We start from the raw sequence: 13,658 nt of genomic DNA, 5'->3' as shown, positions 1-13,658 counted from the left end.
ATTGATTCAAGAGCAACTGCACTACTAATAGATTAAAAAAAAAAAGATGTTTCACCTCTCAGCCAAAATAAAGCTGTTTTACACAACCCTTCTGGATATACCGTGACCTGGGCGACTGAGACTCTTGCCCCACAGACTTACCCCCTGCAGCCAGGTCCCAAGATCTGTCTTCCAAAATCAGTTTTCCCAGAGGAGTACAGGCTTTATAGAAGTATATTGACACCCATGGTTTCTGAAATGGAAAGTTGAACAATCATATAAAATGTTAAGTTTGGATTTATCATATATTTGTGGCTATAATGTATCATTCAGCATTTAATTTACTTATCCTTCCCACTTTCTTTGCCCGACTGCCCTCACTCATTCAACCAGTGCAATGATATCAGTAAATGTGCAGCTTTTGACCTGAATTAATATTTATGAGAAACACAATCTTTTTATTTATTGAATATCTACTTTTATCCCTGACATAAATATTTATCAGCTGCAAATTCATAGTAAATAAACAAGGTAGAAGATGCTTCTATCATCAGTAATTCCTCACGAAAACATTTCACCCCTACTATTTCAGACTTGATGTTACATCTCTCTGTCAGGTACTAAGTTTATTTTCAACACAAGATGCAAATAGCTACAGGGAATAGTGATGAATCTGTGAGTGCTGTATACATTATCTACAGTTCTGTGTACTAGAACTTTAGTGCTTCAGTCTGTTTAATGAGACAGCCAAAGCTCATTTTGATGGTAGGAGGTGTTGTAGAATTTGATTCAGTACCAGGAAAACTGCAATAACATTGACGCGCCACCTCAAATAATCTTTCTGTGGACAAACAACAAGAAGCAACAATCAGATTGTGCAACTTTATATTTGGTAATGCAGTTGGTCACCTTTGGGAGATATGGGTAAACACAAACGTAGTCAAACCTCATATCAAAACACAACAAGATATTTTGTCCAAACAGTTAAGGTTTCTAGTTCAAACGTCTACATTCGTCTTATTTGGACATTCATAAAAACATACAATATAGATTTATTATTGTAGACATAGAAGTAAAAGGTTGTTGTAGCTCTACTGTAGAAGCAAACATACTGTATTTTATCATGTAATGTTCTGAATACAATGACACCATATCCATCTTTATTTTTTAAACACTGATCAGTGGGTTGAATATGCTCATAGTATAAGACAAAGATAAAAGACAAACAGAAATGCTCCTGTTGTACAAAAACCACACAATACTTTCTGATACCGCTGGTGTCTTACAGAGACCTTACACATCAGTTTTTTTATGACCTTGAGAACAGGCCACGTCATTGCAAAATATCAAAAATACACATCTCTCGATGGGGAAATACACAAGTTTCATTGAGGTTTCTGCAAGACACACACAAGTTAGCTCTGAAAACGATGGTTGAAAATGTACAATGACACCAGTGAAATGCATATTACTTCGAGATATATTTCCATCTCGTTTTTTTTTCTTTTTTTGACAACACCCACTTGAACAAAACACCCATTTATTCCGCAAACATGCAAGAAACTTTGACAATTTAACTAATTATTGTACAAGGCTATACAAAAAAAGAATACTTACACAACAGTGACACATAAAACAGCTTAAAACACCCCTCTAAGCCACCATCATCATCACAATGATATAAACGAAACGTCTTCAAAAGTGACTCTCACGTTTTACATAAGAACATAGAAGTGTCCGAACGTTATTTTGAACTGTTGGGATGCCTGACTTTACTCCTGAGCTCGGTGAGTAAGGTCTGTTGCATCAGGTCATGCGTATTTGCTGTGTATGTGTGTGTGTGTGAGTTAGTATATGAATGTACAGTAGTCATGCATAATAAAGACAACCCTGCTATACAAAGAATGAGCACTAGGTGGCACACTTTGCCCATTTTGTACAAGGCTCTGTGCCTGGGGGTAAAATGTCAAGTCATGGCAGGAGGATAGGGAGAGGGAAGGACATGCATAGGGCGAACATTACACTGGGAGTCAGGTATATTGCTTTTCGGAAAATGTGCATTTATCCATCGTTTAGATCTCTTTCCCCTAAAATATGCATACAAAGACTTATCAGATAGAGTGAATCCCTCACCAACTATCTCACACTCTCATCTGCCTGTCTGTTTCTCCATTATCAGCCTAATTTTCTTTCTTCTCCAGCATCAAACAAATCTAATCTCTAGATCCTTTCATTGTTCATCTCTGCTTCTTTCCTTCACACTTTTCTTTTATTGCTTTCTTGCACCTTTATCTCTCCTTACTTAACTCCCTCACCTGTTTTCCTTTCCTCTCCCTGCCTCTTCCTTCCGTCCTACTCTTCCTCTCAGCAGGGCAGCTGGAGAGACTGGCATTTCTCTAACAGCAGGAGGGGAATCTGCACCCACGCTGGGCAAAGAGGGTGGGTGTGGTATGGCAGACAGAGGAGTGTGTGTATATGTGTGTGTGTGTGTGTGTGTGTGTGTCTGTCTGTGTGTGTGTGTATGGCAATAATGAACATGTGACCAGAACCCCACACTAGACTTGCCAACACTTGTCTGCTACCCTCCGTGTGCGACATCCACATCAGAAACTGAATATATTTGGGTAGAAGTCATTCTCTCTCTCTTTCAATTTCAAGAAATTTGGCGCCGCTTTCTACACACTTTAAAATGTAGCTCGATAACGAGGATGGGACAGTATAAATCGAAACACCTGTCCTCATGGTGTCCAATTACGCCAATAAATTAAAGTCAAAGTAAAAAAGCCCCAAAGCATCTGACACAAGCTGGCATATATAGCTCATCAAGCACTCTGCTTTCATTTTGGGACTCGTTTCAATTAAATTTAATGTCTTGCACTTTCCTGGGAATCCTGCCAAATGTAAGAGGTGTCAAGGGCAAGGACACATGAAAAACTTTTGTGTGTGTGTGTGTGTGTGTGTGTGAGTGTGCAAACAAGTTTCTGTTGAGGGGGGAAATAGAAAGACAAATTCTGAAAGTCAAGCTTTGAAGTGTATGTTTGCAGTCAGCGGGGAAGAGAGGGGTCGGTCATGGTTCAGTCTCATTGTTCGTTCATACAGTAAATGAAAAGTAATGGTACATAACGGGGTGAGTTAGAGAGGAAAGTCAGGGATGAGCGCCTGCTGCTCCGCTGTGATGTGCCTGTTTAGCTTTTGCCGGCGATAAGAGAGGAGAGGGCAAGGCGCAGGTTGAAAGGCTGCTCCTTTTTATGAGTGAAAAATAACCGTGCGGGGAGGTGAACGTGGTTAAGCGGAAAGGTGGAGATAGAGGCGGAGATGAGTGGCGGCCGTGTCAGGGTCAGATATGTTGGTGCAGCTGCGGTAGTGGAGAGTTGGACAGGGCCGGCCGCGGTTCAATTCCTCGGCTCTTCATGAAAGACAGCAGCTGGTCGGGGATCTCGGCGAGGACATCTTTAGCCAGCCGGGCCATGCTGAGGACCTGGTTGCCAGATCTATCCACATAGTCTCTAAATGGAACAAACTGAAGCAAGAGGGAGAGAATATCGTTGATTATACACTTTATATAGATAATATAGTCTTTATCAGCTCTTTTTTTTGTCATTATGAATAAATGAATAGATCTAGATTATTATTTTGATATTGAGGAAGAAAAATGCTTTCTCTTAAGCCTTCAACTCTACTTCTCACCAGTGGATCCCTACTTTAGTAATTAGGATAGAGCACAAACATGTAATGATGAGATGAGTGCAGTATACAACTTTCAGCTATCTTAGATGTCACACTAGAAAACCAGAATCTCACACCAAAATAAATGAGTGTGTCTTTAACTTAATAAAGCTGGAAAAGAAAAAGAAAGCAGCAGCTAATGGAACTCAAGTAGGCAGTGCTGATCAAATGTGGATCACGATTCTGTTACTGCATTGCGTATTTCTCACCTCATTCGTTTGTGTTTCAGCACACAGGCTTTTTGTTGTGCTCCATGTGCTCCACTTCATATCCAAACTGCCAAACAGGAAGCGGGAGGCTCCAAAGGGTTTAATAGTAGGGGGAACCCAGAATTTACCAGATGGGTTGGGAGTACACAGGTGGATCATTCGTTGTTTTGGGGGATTGGTCTTTTAAAGTACATTTAGGACACTTATATAACATAGACATCATCTATCCTGGGTTTTTAATTGAAAGGTTATTCAGTTGACTTAATTGATGGTAACTTTGGTTTGTCTGGAGAGGAGGGGCACCCTGTATCACCCTGTATCACACCTGAGCATGCATAGAAGCTCCTCAGGGTGATTTTTTAAAGTGTAGGTTTTATTTGATATATTGATTTATTGATTATTTTTCTTATGGGTTTTTTTGTTTAATTTATTCTTGTACATTTTGTCCTTCTTCCAACACTCACAAATCCTTTACATTAGCAGTTTAATCCATGCTGATGGCATATTCAAGTTGAAAATAGAGAGGGTGTGCAGGTCTGATTTTATGGATTATGGTCTCAAAAGTTGGGTTTTAAACTTTTCCTCCTTGTACTGTGAGTGGAAAAAGTTTTCCAGACTGATCTGAAAAATCTCCAACAACTTGATATTGGGTAATTTACACTACTTTAAGGTTGATTAAACATTTTTTTCTCGTTTGCGCACAAGAAGAGATGGTCAAGTAATAAACGCAGCAACAAACACTTTATTTTCTTGATTAATCCATTAATCATTTGGTTATAACCTGTTGAGGTGCCCTTTAAAATGCAGAGCACAGCTTCCTCGGACCCAAGCTGGCATATTCAAGCTTCTTATTTTGTCTGATAATCAGATATTCAAATAACACACTCAATTAACCATCATAGAAGACTGAGAAAACCAGGAGAAGGAGCTGGAATTAGCATATTTTTGGCATTTATGCTGAAATTATGACTTAAAACATCACTAGATCAGCTGATAATTATAATTATACTATAATTATAATAATTGGGAATGGGAGAAATATGACTAATTTATGATATACAAAACATAATCAGCGCTGCTACGGTTAAAGCAGTCGTCATATTGAATCAATGACAATAGGAGCGCATGATATGTAAACTGATTGAACTTTTTCTTTTCTGCTATGAGTGTAAACATCCTGATTGAATTATTGTCATTAGAAGGTTAAAGGCAATCAGAGAATTACTGTGTGAATGCAAATGTGATCACAGCTGTTGGTGAAACAAACTGAGTGTGACATGAGTGTGAAAACATGATGGTAATGTCAATACAGTTTCAAAATAAAAGCATCAATTATCACTGTAATACTATACCTTACTATTCTTACCATTTATTACAGTCATATAGGGGCAAATAAGTCAAACTTTTGAAGGAAATGAGAATACATTTACTTTGGGCCATATGATATTAATGCACTTTGATGCTACAATTACATTTTTACTATCTTATATACTCACATGCATTAATCATTATGAACCTTATGGTCTGCCAGCTGACAGGTCAGTCTCCTCCACTCCTTTATAAATATTCAACAGTACATTCTTATCACTAGGAGTGGTATTTGCTTCCTATTTGTGCTCTCATATCTCTGAAAGACTCTCTAAAATTACAGTTTCCAGGATTTTTTTTATCAGTCCTCGGTGGGTTGTTTGTTTGTTTGTTGATGCAACTCACTATAAAACAATTTAAAAAAGAGCTGCTATCACTGTTTAAGTTTAAAAATGATAATGGATAAAGTTTCTTGCAGGTAGACTAAGGACATTTTCTAGTTTAGCCAGTTTGTTTATATTGACCAATAAATGTTTTCTATTTTATAGGCTATAAATAAATGGAGAGACTCTGAGAAAGTGAACTTAGACATCCTCTATGAGCAGTCAGAAGCTACTTGCAACTTTACAAGAAGAATGACCTACAACGTAAGGGGGCCACAAAGATAAGATAAGGACCGTTTCAGAGTATTTCCTCCCTGGCTCTTATCTTTTGAATGTCATCGTGTCATTGTGGGTTACTAGAAATGGCATGGTGTTGCTATCCTTGAATTAAAAAAGTCAGAGACTGCTCTCACTGCAGAAACAACTGTATTAGCTGTTGAAATGTTGGAAATGACACATGTTTACAGTAGTGACACAGTAAATTCTCTTCAGGGGGAGGTCAGCAAGGTGCTGCAGTTTTCCCCATCTCCTAGCAACAGCCACTGTTGGTTTCTTTGAACGATGACCATGATCCCTCTCTCTAATCATGCCCAAATAGTTTTTGTGCCTAAACTTACCAAACCGTACCCAGAGAAGAGGCAGAACACAGTCTTAGCAGTATGAATCATTTTTATGGTAATGGTTTTGAAAGGCACTGAGAAAACTATGTCACCCTGCAGACGGGGGTTCTAAAAACGCCCCCCCCCCCCCCCCCCCCCCAAAAAAAAAAACCCAAAACAATCACATGTGTTGCTGTGGAAGGAAACAACACACATGCTGGTTTTGCTGTTTAGGTTGGAGGGCTTGTTGAAATGTCAGTGTTACCCAAACCTTTGCAAAATGCACACCAACATTACTGAGTGTAAAAAATACTATTCACAAAACACAATGCCATAATGGTGCATGATACTGTGTGCACTATACTTGTGTTTGGATTTTACATTATACCTGTTTACAATACTACCAGCAATATTTCATATACACACACATACTGTATGTATACACAAGTACTCTTTTCTAATTTTAATATAACAATTAATTTTTTTACTTTTACTTGTATGCATTATTCTCAAATTGTTTGTACTGTTTACATTTGTAATGTCTTATTAGTGTTTGTCTGTCATCTGTTAAGCACTTTGAATTGCATTAACTTGTATAGTTTGTAAGGTAAAGGAGTATAATTTGTGTCAGTATGTATCTGACAAAAAAGTAGATGGACCTTTTGAGCTTGATGATTTTACACTAGATTTGTAAATTTATGAGCTGTGTCGACAAATATAAACAGAGTTACGGTATTATACACATGAGCAACACACAGGGCCTGTTAATAGATGAGTATTGTATATTGTATGAGACAGTTCCCAGCGTGTGTTTGAATGTGTGGAATGAATGTAAGCCATCATCCTCTGGGGACTGTACCCCCATGCTGCTGCTGTTGACAAAAACGTGCTCAAGTCTAACCCAAAAAAAGTTAAATAGAATTATGATGAGTACCTGTACAATGTCTCTCTCAGCAAGACGTCCTCTGGAGGATACTCTCACCTCGTCTCCATCCAGCTCCTCCATAGCTAAATGAAGGGAGACACAGAGACTGTGACTTTGCCTGATATCAGACAGAATTGTCATCTCATTACAGAGTCCATTTCCATCTTCAGTCTGACATTGCCTCCACTTTAACCAATTTCCGTGGTGGAGGGGGATTTTAACTAACCAATCACTAGAGACCAATGTATCCACTTGAATCTAATGCTTTTTGAAGTCGACACTGATGCGTAACCATGCCAACATACTGGTTTTGCCGGAGTTTTGAGAATGGAGCGAAGTAAAAACAAACTACAATGTCAGATGGCATCTATTTAAAATAATTCTAGTGCACGACTTGACTATGCTTGACAACAGCTTGACAACAGCGTTAGTCCTGCCCGTGGCGCTGATTGGCTAATTGTTAGTCCCCCTGTGATGCTCACTGGATCGATTGCTTTTTCAACCGAGAAACCGCTGGTTCATGACCAGAATCAGTCAACTCGGTGGGTGGATTCAAAGGTGTGGACCCAGGCAGAGCATGACTCGATACTGGAACCACTGGGGGAGCCGGTACAGGATGTTCTTTTACTTTTCTTAGCGTAGCTGCTGAAATGGAACACAGCACGTGGAGAAAGAGCAGGAGACTGGTTATACTACTTAACGCACCCAAAATGTCATTTCTAAAACAAAAATGGTGCAAAACAGCATTACGTGTCGGAAAATGAAAATAATTCCAGGCACTCTGCTACTGGAATGCTTTTAGAAAGCCGTTTCAAATACGGCCAAATATAGGTAGATGTGCTCGCTTGAAAATTGTGCTCAAATGGAGATGTCATTCAGAGAGGTCTTCAATGGCAGCACCTGCACAGCACAGCAGTGTGTGTCCTGCATCTGTTGTCGCTCTGGCAAAGACGCGAAACAGCTGGGATGTGTGGTGTTGTAATGGAAAGGTGGTTGAACACAACTCGAGGTCAAATCAACAAACAGACACAGAAAATACTAAAGGCCAAACACCAGAAATGACAGTGTAATACTCAAAGTGATATACCAGGAGTGTGAAAACACTCAAAAACATGTTCAGGACAAAGGATCACAAACACAAGACAGTGCAAATAACAAACAGAGGCAATTAGGCCTGGAAATACAATGTAGACACACACACACACACACACACACACACACACACACACACACACACACACACACACACACACACACACACACACATGCACGCATACACAGATACACACACGCTATTAAGGCAGTTTGACCTTGTGACATCTAACATGCCTGGGTGCCTTCACTACCAATCCCACCGTTCAATTGCTTAAACAAGTAGAAAATGATGGACCATCCAACACAATGATGAGGTGTTAAGTCGTCACACTCTGCTGAGCAGCAATAGGGCGCACACACACACACACACACACACACACACACACACACACACACACAAACATACACAAACAGTCTCCACTGAGAAGTCATTGATCTGTGGGCTGTAACACTGCCTGCACACTTGACTCCACTGACTTTCTACAGAAACTCTGAGGACAGCACACCAGTGGGAACCAATCAAGACACAGCTGCTATAGTGCTTTCCTGTTTGCTTACTGGGTGTCGCTGAATCCCATCAAGCCAGGAGAAAGTCAGGGTCAAAGTCGAATGCTGCCTTTCACATAAAACGCTGCATATTTATGTCTTCCCAATGTCAAGGTGGTTGAATATGATTAAAACTATTTACATTTTAAACGTATTCACTGCACGATGCTCCCAATAACACCAGCTCTCCTATGGCTGGCTGTCAAATTCTGCTCGGCTATATGTGTTATTGAAAGGTGTACTGTGAAATATTTGACCACCACATACAACATAGAGCAACATTTTGATGACTGTGTCCTCATATTGTTTGTTTCCTGTCCTCTACCAGGTTGAGGACGCTGGGTGTGTTGGAAAAGGTAGAATTGTGCCAAAGAAAGATTAAAAAGAAAACACAGACTGATAAATAATCCAGGTTTCTGGTTTTATGGGGTAGAAAACATTGACCATGTTAGTAAGAGAACCTTACAATGGAATCATTGTCTCCTTTTTGATCAGGACAATACATGTGGAAATATTTATTCTGATTAAGCAATATCTTTTATAACAATAGATCAAATTACTATGTTTAACGTGAATGAGTTTCTTGTAGTAATGGATCCACAGAGATTGTCCAATCATAGTTAAGGAGCTGTAATAATAATACACTGTCCAAAAAAAACGTTATCCATGTTATCAAAGACCACAAATTGTAGCCAAGGTGACACACAGTTAATCCTCTTATGTTATTAGTGTATAACTCATTGTAATTGGTACCCTATTTGGCCAGGACACTTAAAAAAGAGAGAGTTTTAATTTCACTATGGCTTTCTTTCTTCAATGCATTTTCAACCAACTCATGGAGCCAACATTAGTTTAATTATTTAGCAACAGCTGATAAAACCTGCCAGCGGTCATTGTCTTTTCAAGAACTACTAGGAATTTACTAGTAAATCTACAATTGATACCATTGTAAACAGCATACATGCTTGGTGTAGCAACAGTCAGTAGGGGGCAGCAGTTTCCTGTACCTCTATGGAGCCTTTTAGCAGATTGTTTTGATTTAACAGACTACAACTTAACTGTTTGGATTCATGTTAAATGTACATTCTTCAGGTGGACACAAACATGACTCATGATGAATGCTAATGTAGCTCCATGGCTACTACAAATGACATTTTTTAAGTTATATATGACCAATTTCTTTCATTTCAACATGAGTAAACAAACGGTTACTCATGTTGAAATGAAAGAAATTGGTCTATTACTAAAATTGAATACTCACCATCAAACTCAGCAGGTCCAACACCTACAATGATTATGGACAGTGGGAGTGATGCTGCCTGTAGAGGAGACAGATTGAAAGACATGAATGAACGTTCAGTTCAATTGACACATTCAGAAGGCTTCAATAGGATATCTACAAGCTTTTAATGACCAACAAACGGATATTCATTTTAGGCTATTAATCATTTTCCAGTACCCTTCAATTACAGTCCAGGGTTAATGGGAGGTCAAGACATTAACTTCACATTTATTTTCCAAACCTTAACACACCTTGACAACACAGATGACAAGACTCATTTAGAATATTTAAAGCAAATATGTGAGTATTCCCTGCAGTTTCATTTATACATTCCACATGTAGAGTTAATTAGGAGGGAAAAGAACCAATTTGCTTTTAATATTCTACACTGCCTGTCCTGAGAGAAATCACTTAGAGCCAACTTAATTGGATCAGATATTTCTCAAACATTAATTTGGCAGTTTATTGAAGAAAATATCGACCCCTCCAAAGAATTGAGATCAGTCGCAACGATAAAAAAAAAAAAAACAACATCTTTTCCTCTCCTTCACATGAGTCTTGAGCAGAAATCAGTAGTGGGAGTAACTGAAGGGGAAAAGCAACACCATCCATATCAGTCTCTGTGTTTGTTTGCGCCTGCATGTGTCTGTTTACTCACATTGACCACAGCCTCTTTGGTCTGGACCATGTCGGATATCACTCCATCTGTGATCATCAACAGGACAAAGTACTGAGAGCCATCTGTAATCTCTGCTGCACAGCTGGGGGAACGTGCACACACACGCACACACACAGAGACACAAATACCCAGGTTAGAGCTAAAATTCTGCCTGTGCACCTGAATTGCAGACTAGTCAGGGAAACACACAACACACCTGCCTATTGGTCTCAAACATACCATAATTTCATTGTCTGCTGTGGTTTAGGACTGCTGTTTATTAATGTTTACTCTGCAGCCAACTCGGATATGGAGCTAGTGGGCTGCACAGCCTCCTGTGTATCGGCAGGACAAGGCTTGTGGAGGAGGCTTGTGTATTATGTCAACAGCTGCTGGTGTAATAACTCAGCTATTACTGCGAGATATTGCTCTGCAGACATTGAGCTACTCATGGTTTAGTGTACAGTTCCCCTCACACTAACTCTAAGGAAGCATTATTTAACCATACAAATGTCAGGACTGTGTTACCCAGTGTTGGGGAGTAACTAGTGACATATAACAGCGTTATGTAATTTAATTACAAAATAAATGTAACTGTAATCTGTTACAGTTATTGAGAAAAAATGTCATTAAATTACAGTTACTTATGAAAATGTTGATGATTGCAAAGGAGGTTCCATCTGAAGTCTCACGTGTAAGATTTTATATTCCAAAATCTACATGAACTAATAAATACATTTTGAAATGAGAGATAAATCTAGCTAAATGAGAAATGATCTCCCTTATAAATCATGTCTGTATCCATGAAAAACACTTGAATTTAGATGTTGTGCTGAAAACATTAGTTAGAAAATTAGAAAAGTAATCAAATGTAATAAGTTACCTTACTTTGATGAAGTAATTGAATAGTTACATTACTTATTACATTTTAAATCGATTAACTAGTAATCTGTAATCTGTAATTTACAAAGTAACCTTCCCAACCCTGGTGTTACCTAAATTCCACCAAAATATCCCACTAGAGGACAAAACACCCTGGACCACCAAATATTAAGGACTCATACAAGGCATCGTCTGTGCTAACGTATATCCTAAATCTGCACCTGCTTCCTCAACCAAACACCCTGGATAACCAATGAGGTTTGCAGCTTTTAAATGCAGTGACAGCAAGGCCTATGGTACCTCAACAAGGACATCAAAACAGCCACATGACAACGATTGAGGACCACTTCCCCAATAATGCTGACCCCTGACACATGTGGCAAGTTATTCAAACCAACCTCAAACCCATCCTCCCCAATTAGCTCAACTATTTTTATGCTCAGGTCAACAAGGGTAACTTGAAGCCAGCTACCAAAACCCTGATGACTCCAGAGGACCAGTTGCTCTCTGTGTCCATTGCTGAAGTCAATCATTCAACCAAACTTCATTTATATAGCCCCAAATCAATCAATCAATCTAGACCGTACTCTTTAATTTAATTAAAAGAGACCCAACATTCCCCCATGAGCAGCACTTGGCGACAGCAGCAAGGAAACTCAATTTAATGGGAAGAAACCTCAAGCAGAACGGGGCTCTAGGTGGGCGACCATCTGCCTTGACCACTACACAGAGTGAGCACATGGAACGCTGCTGTGGCCGCTCTGCCTTACTCTTTATTGGATTTGGGGAAGTTTACAACCCAACAAATGTTTCCTTATAATACTTTACTGTAAGATGGTATTTTTACTGACATCTGTCTCATAATACTGTCCCATAACAGTTGGGTTAACTACTGTACTACCTCACATGTGAGCCAGTGCACATGCTGTTTTTCCATTTTCATTTTCCATTTGATAAGATATTTTGATGTGGTTATGGTCTGTGTGATCAATGGTTTATCTTCATACTGTCATACATGGTGGACATTTTTTCCAACAGATTTGAATAGGAATCACAATAAAATGAGGAATGAGGTATACCATTATTGTAATAATAATGGTTCAAAACACACATTTGAGCTCTTGTGGGTTTTCAGACAAGCTGTTGTAACGGTGTGAAACAAAGTAGCATATATTGACATAAATAAATGCTTCTTGAGATTCTTCAGCTAAAACTAAATTTAAAGCCTTTGATATGACATACTGCCATATTGATATGCCATATGCCAAATGTTGATGTTGTCAGCTAATGAACACAGATGTCACCCAAACCACATCAAATGCTTAGCCTCATCTGGGAAAATAAAGGTTACAGTGAAATGATGTAACTTTTAAAAGATGAAATCACAGTTTTTTTAAATTACAAATGAAAAGCTTCAATAAGAATTCATAAGTACAAAACACTCTCATTCATTTCAACACACTCAGGGTTAATGTCAGTAAAGCCTCTCTTGGTCCGATGTGACCAGACGGGGAGTTCTGGTCCTCTGAAATGAAGCCAACACAGATGTAACTTAGAACTGCATTCTATCAAAAGGCCACCAGGGGGGGGTCAAAAGGACTTCCGTCTCAATACAAGTCAATGGAGAATTCACCAACTTCTCACTTGATTTCTAACCTCAGTAAACGTTTTCAAAATGTGTTTATGGTCTCAATCGCTAGTTTAAAGCCTTCTTCAATGCAGTATGATGTTCATTTGTGAAATTTTGGCCTCCCTGATTTTATATGTGACGATAAAGCAGGGTATGCATTGGGGCGTGGCTACGTCCTGATTGACATGTTGATTGCCCAATGTCCTTGAGATCCAGCCCTCGCAACCATAGCAACCTCCCTGCTCCGCCCATGGCTCCGCCTCATGCCCATATAAGTAGAATCCGTGTTTTTATTTTTCCCAGCATGCACCTGAAATTTTCAAGATGGCGCTACCTAGATTCGAAACTATTGGCTTCCATGCAGCAGTCCACAAACCAATGGGTTTCTTTTATACAGTCTATGGGTGTGACCAGTAGGTTACATTAGGTAACGTTA

The 13,658-nt window shown here is 39.1% G+C and overlaps 1 protein-coding gene across 1 annotated transcript in view; it reads right to left on the bottom strand.

Moving 5' to 3' along the window:
- Positions 1-3,025: 3,025 nt before the first annotated feature.
- cpne9 (copine family member IX) overlaps positions 3,026-13,658 on the bottom strand; it is an 87,714-nt gene continuing 77,081 nt past the window's right edge. The window contains exons 18-21 of the mRNA XM_053316946.1: positions 10,711-10,813; positions 10,032-10,089; positions 7,139-7,212; positions 3,026-3,499 (exon numbers count right to left, since the gene is read on the bottom strand). Coding sequence (XP_053172921.1) covers positions 3,317-3,499; positions 7,139-7,212; positions 10,032-10,089; positions 10,711-10,813 — 418 coding nt within the window. The 3' untranslated portion in view covers positions 3,026-3,316. The remainder of the gene's footprint in view (positions 3,500-7,138; positions 7,213-10,031; positions 10,090-10,710; positions 10,814-13,658) is intronic.

This window comes from Scomber japonicus, chromosome 4 (genome assembly GCF_027409825.1).
Source record: "Scomber japonicus isolate fScoJap1 chromosome 4, fScoJap1.pri, whole genome shotgun sequence".
NCBI lineage: Eukaryota > Metazoa > Chordata > Actinopteri > Scombriformes > Scombridae > Scomber > Scomber japonicus.
The sequence above is the reverse complement of the archived record's forward strand: the minus strand, read 5'-3'. Positions and strand labels throughout refer to the sequence as shown.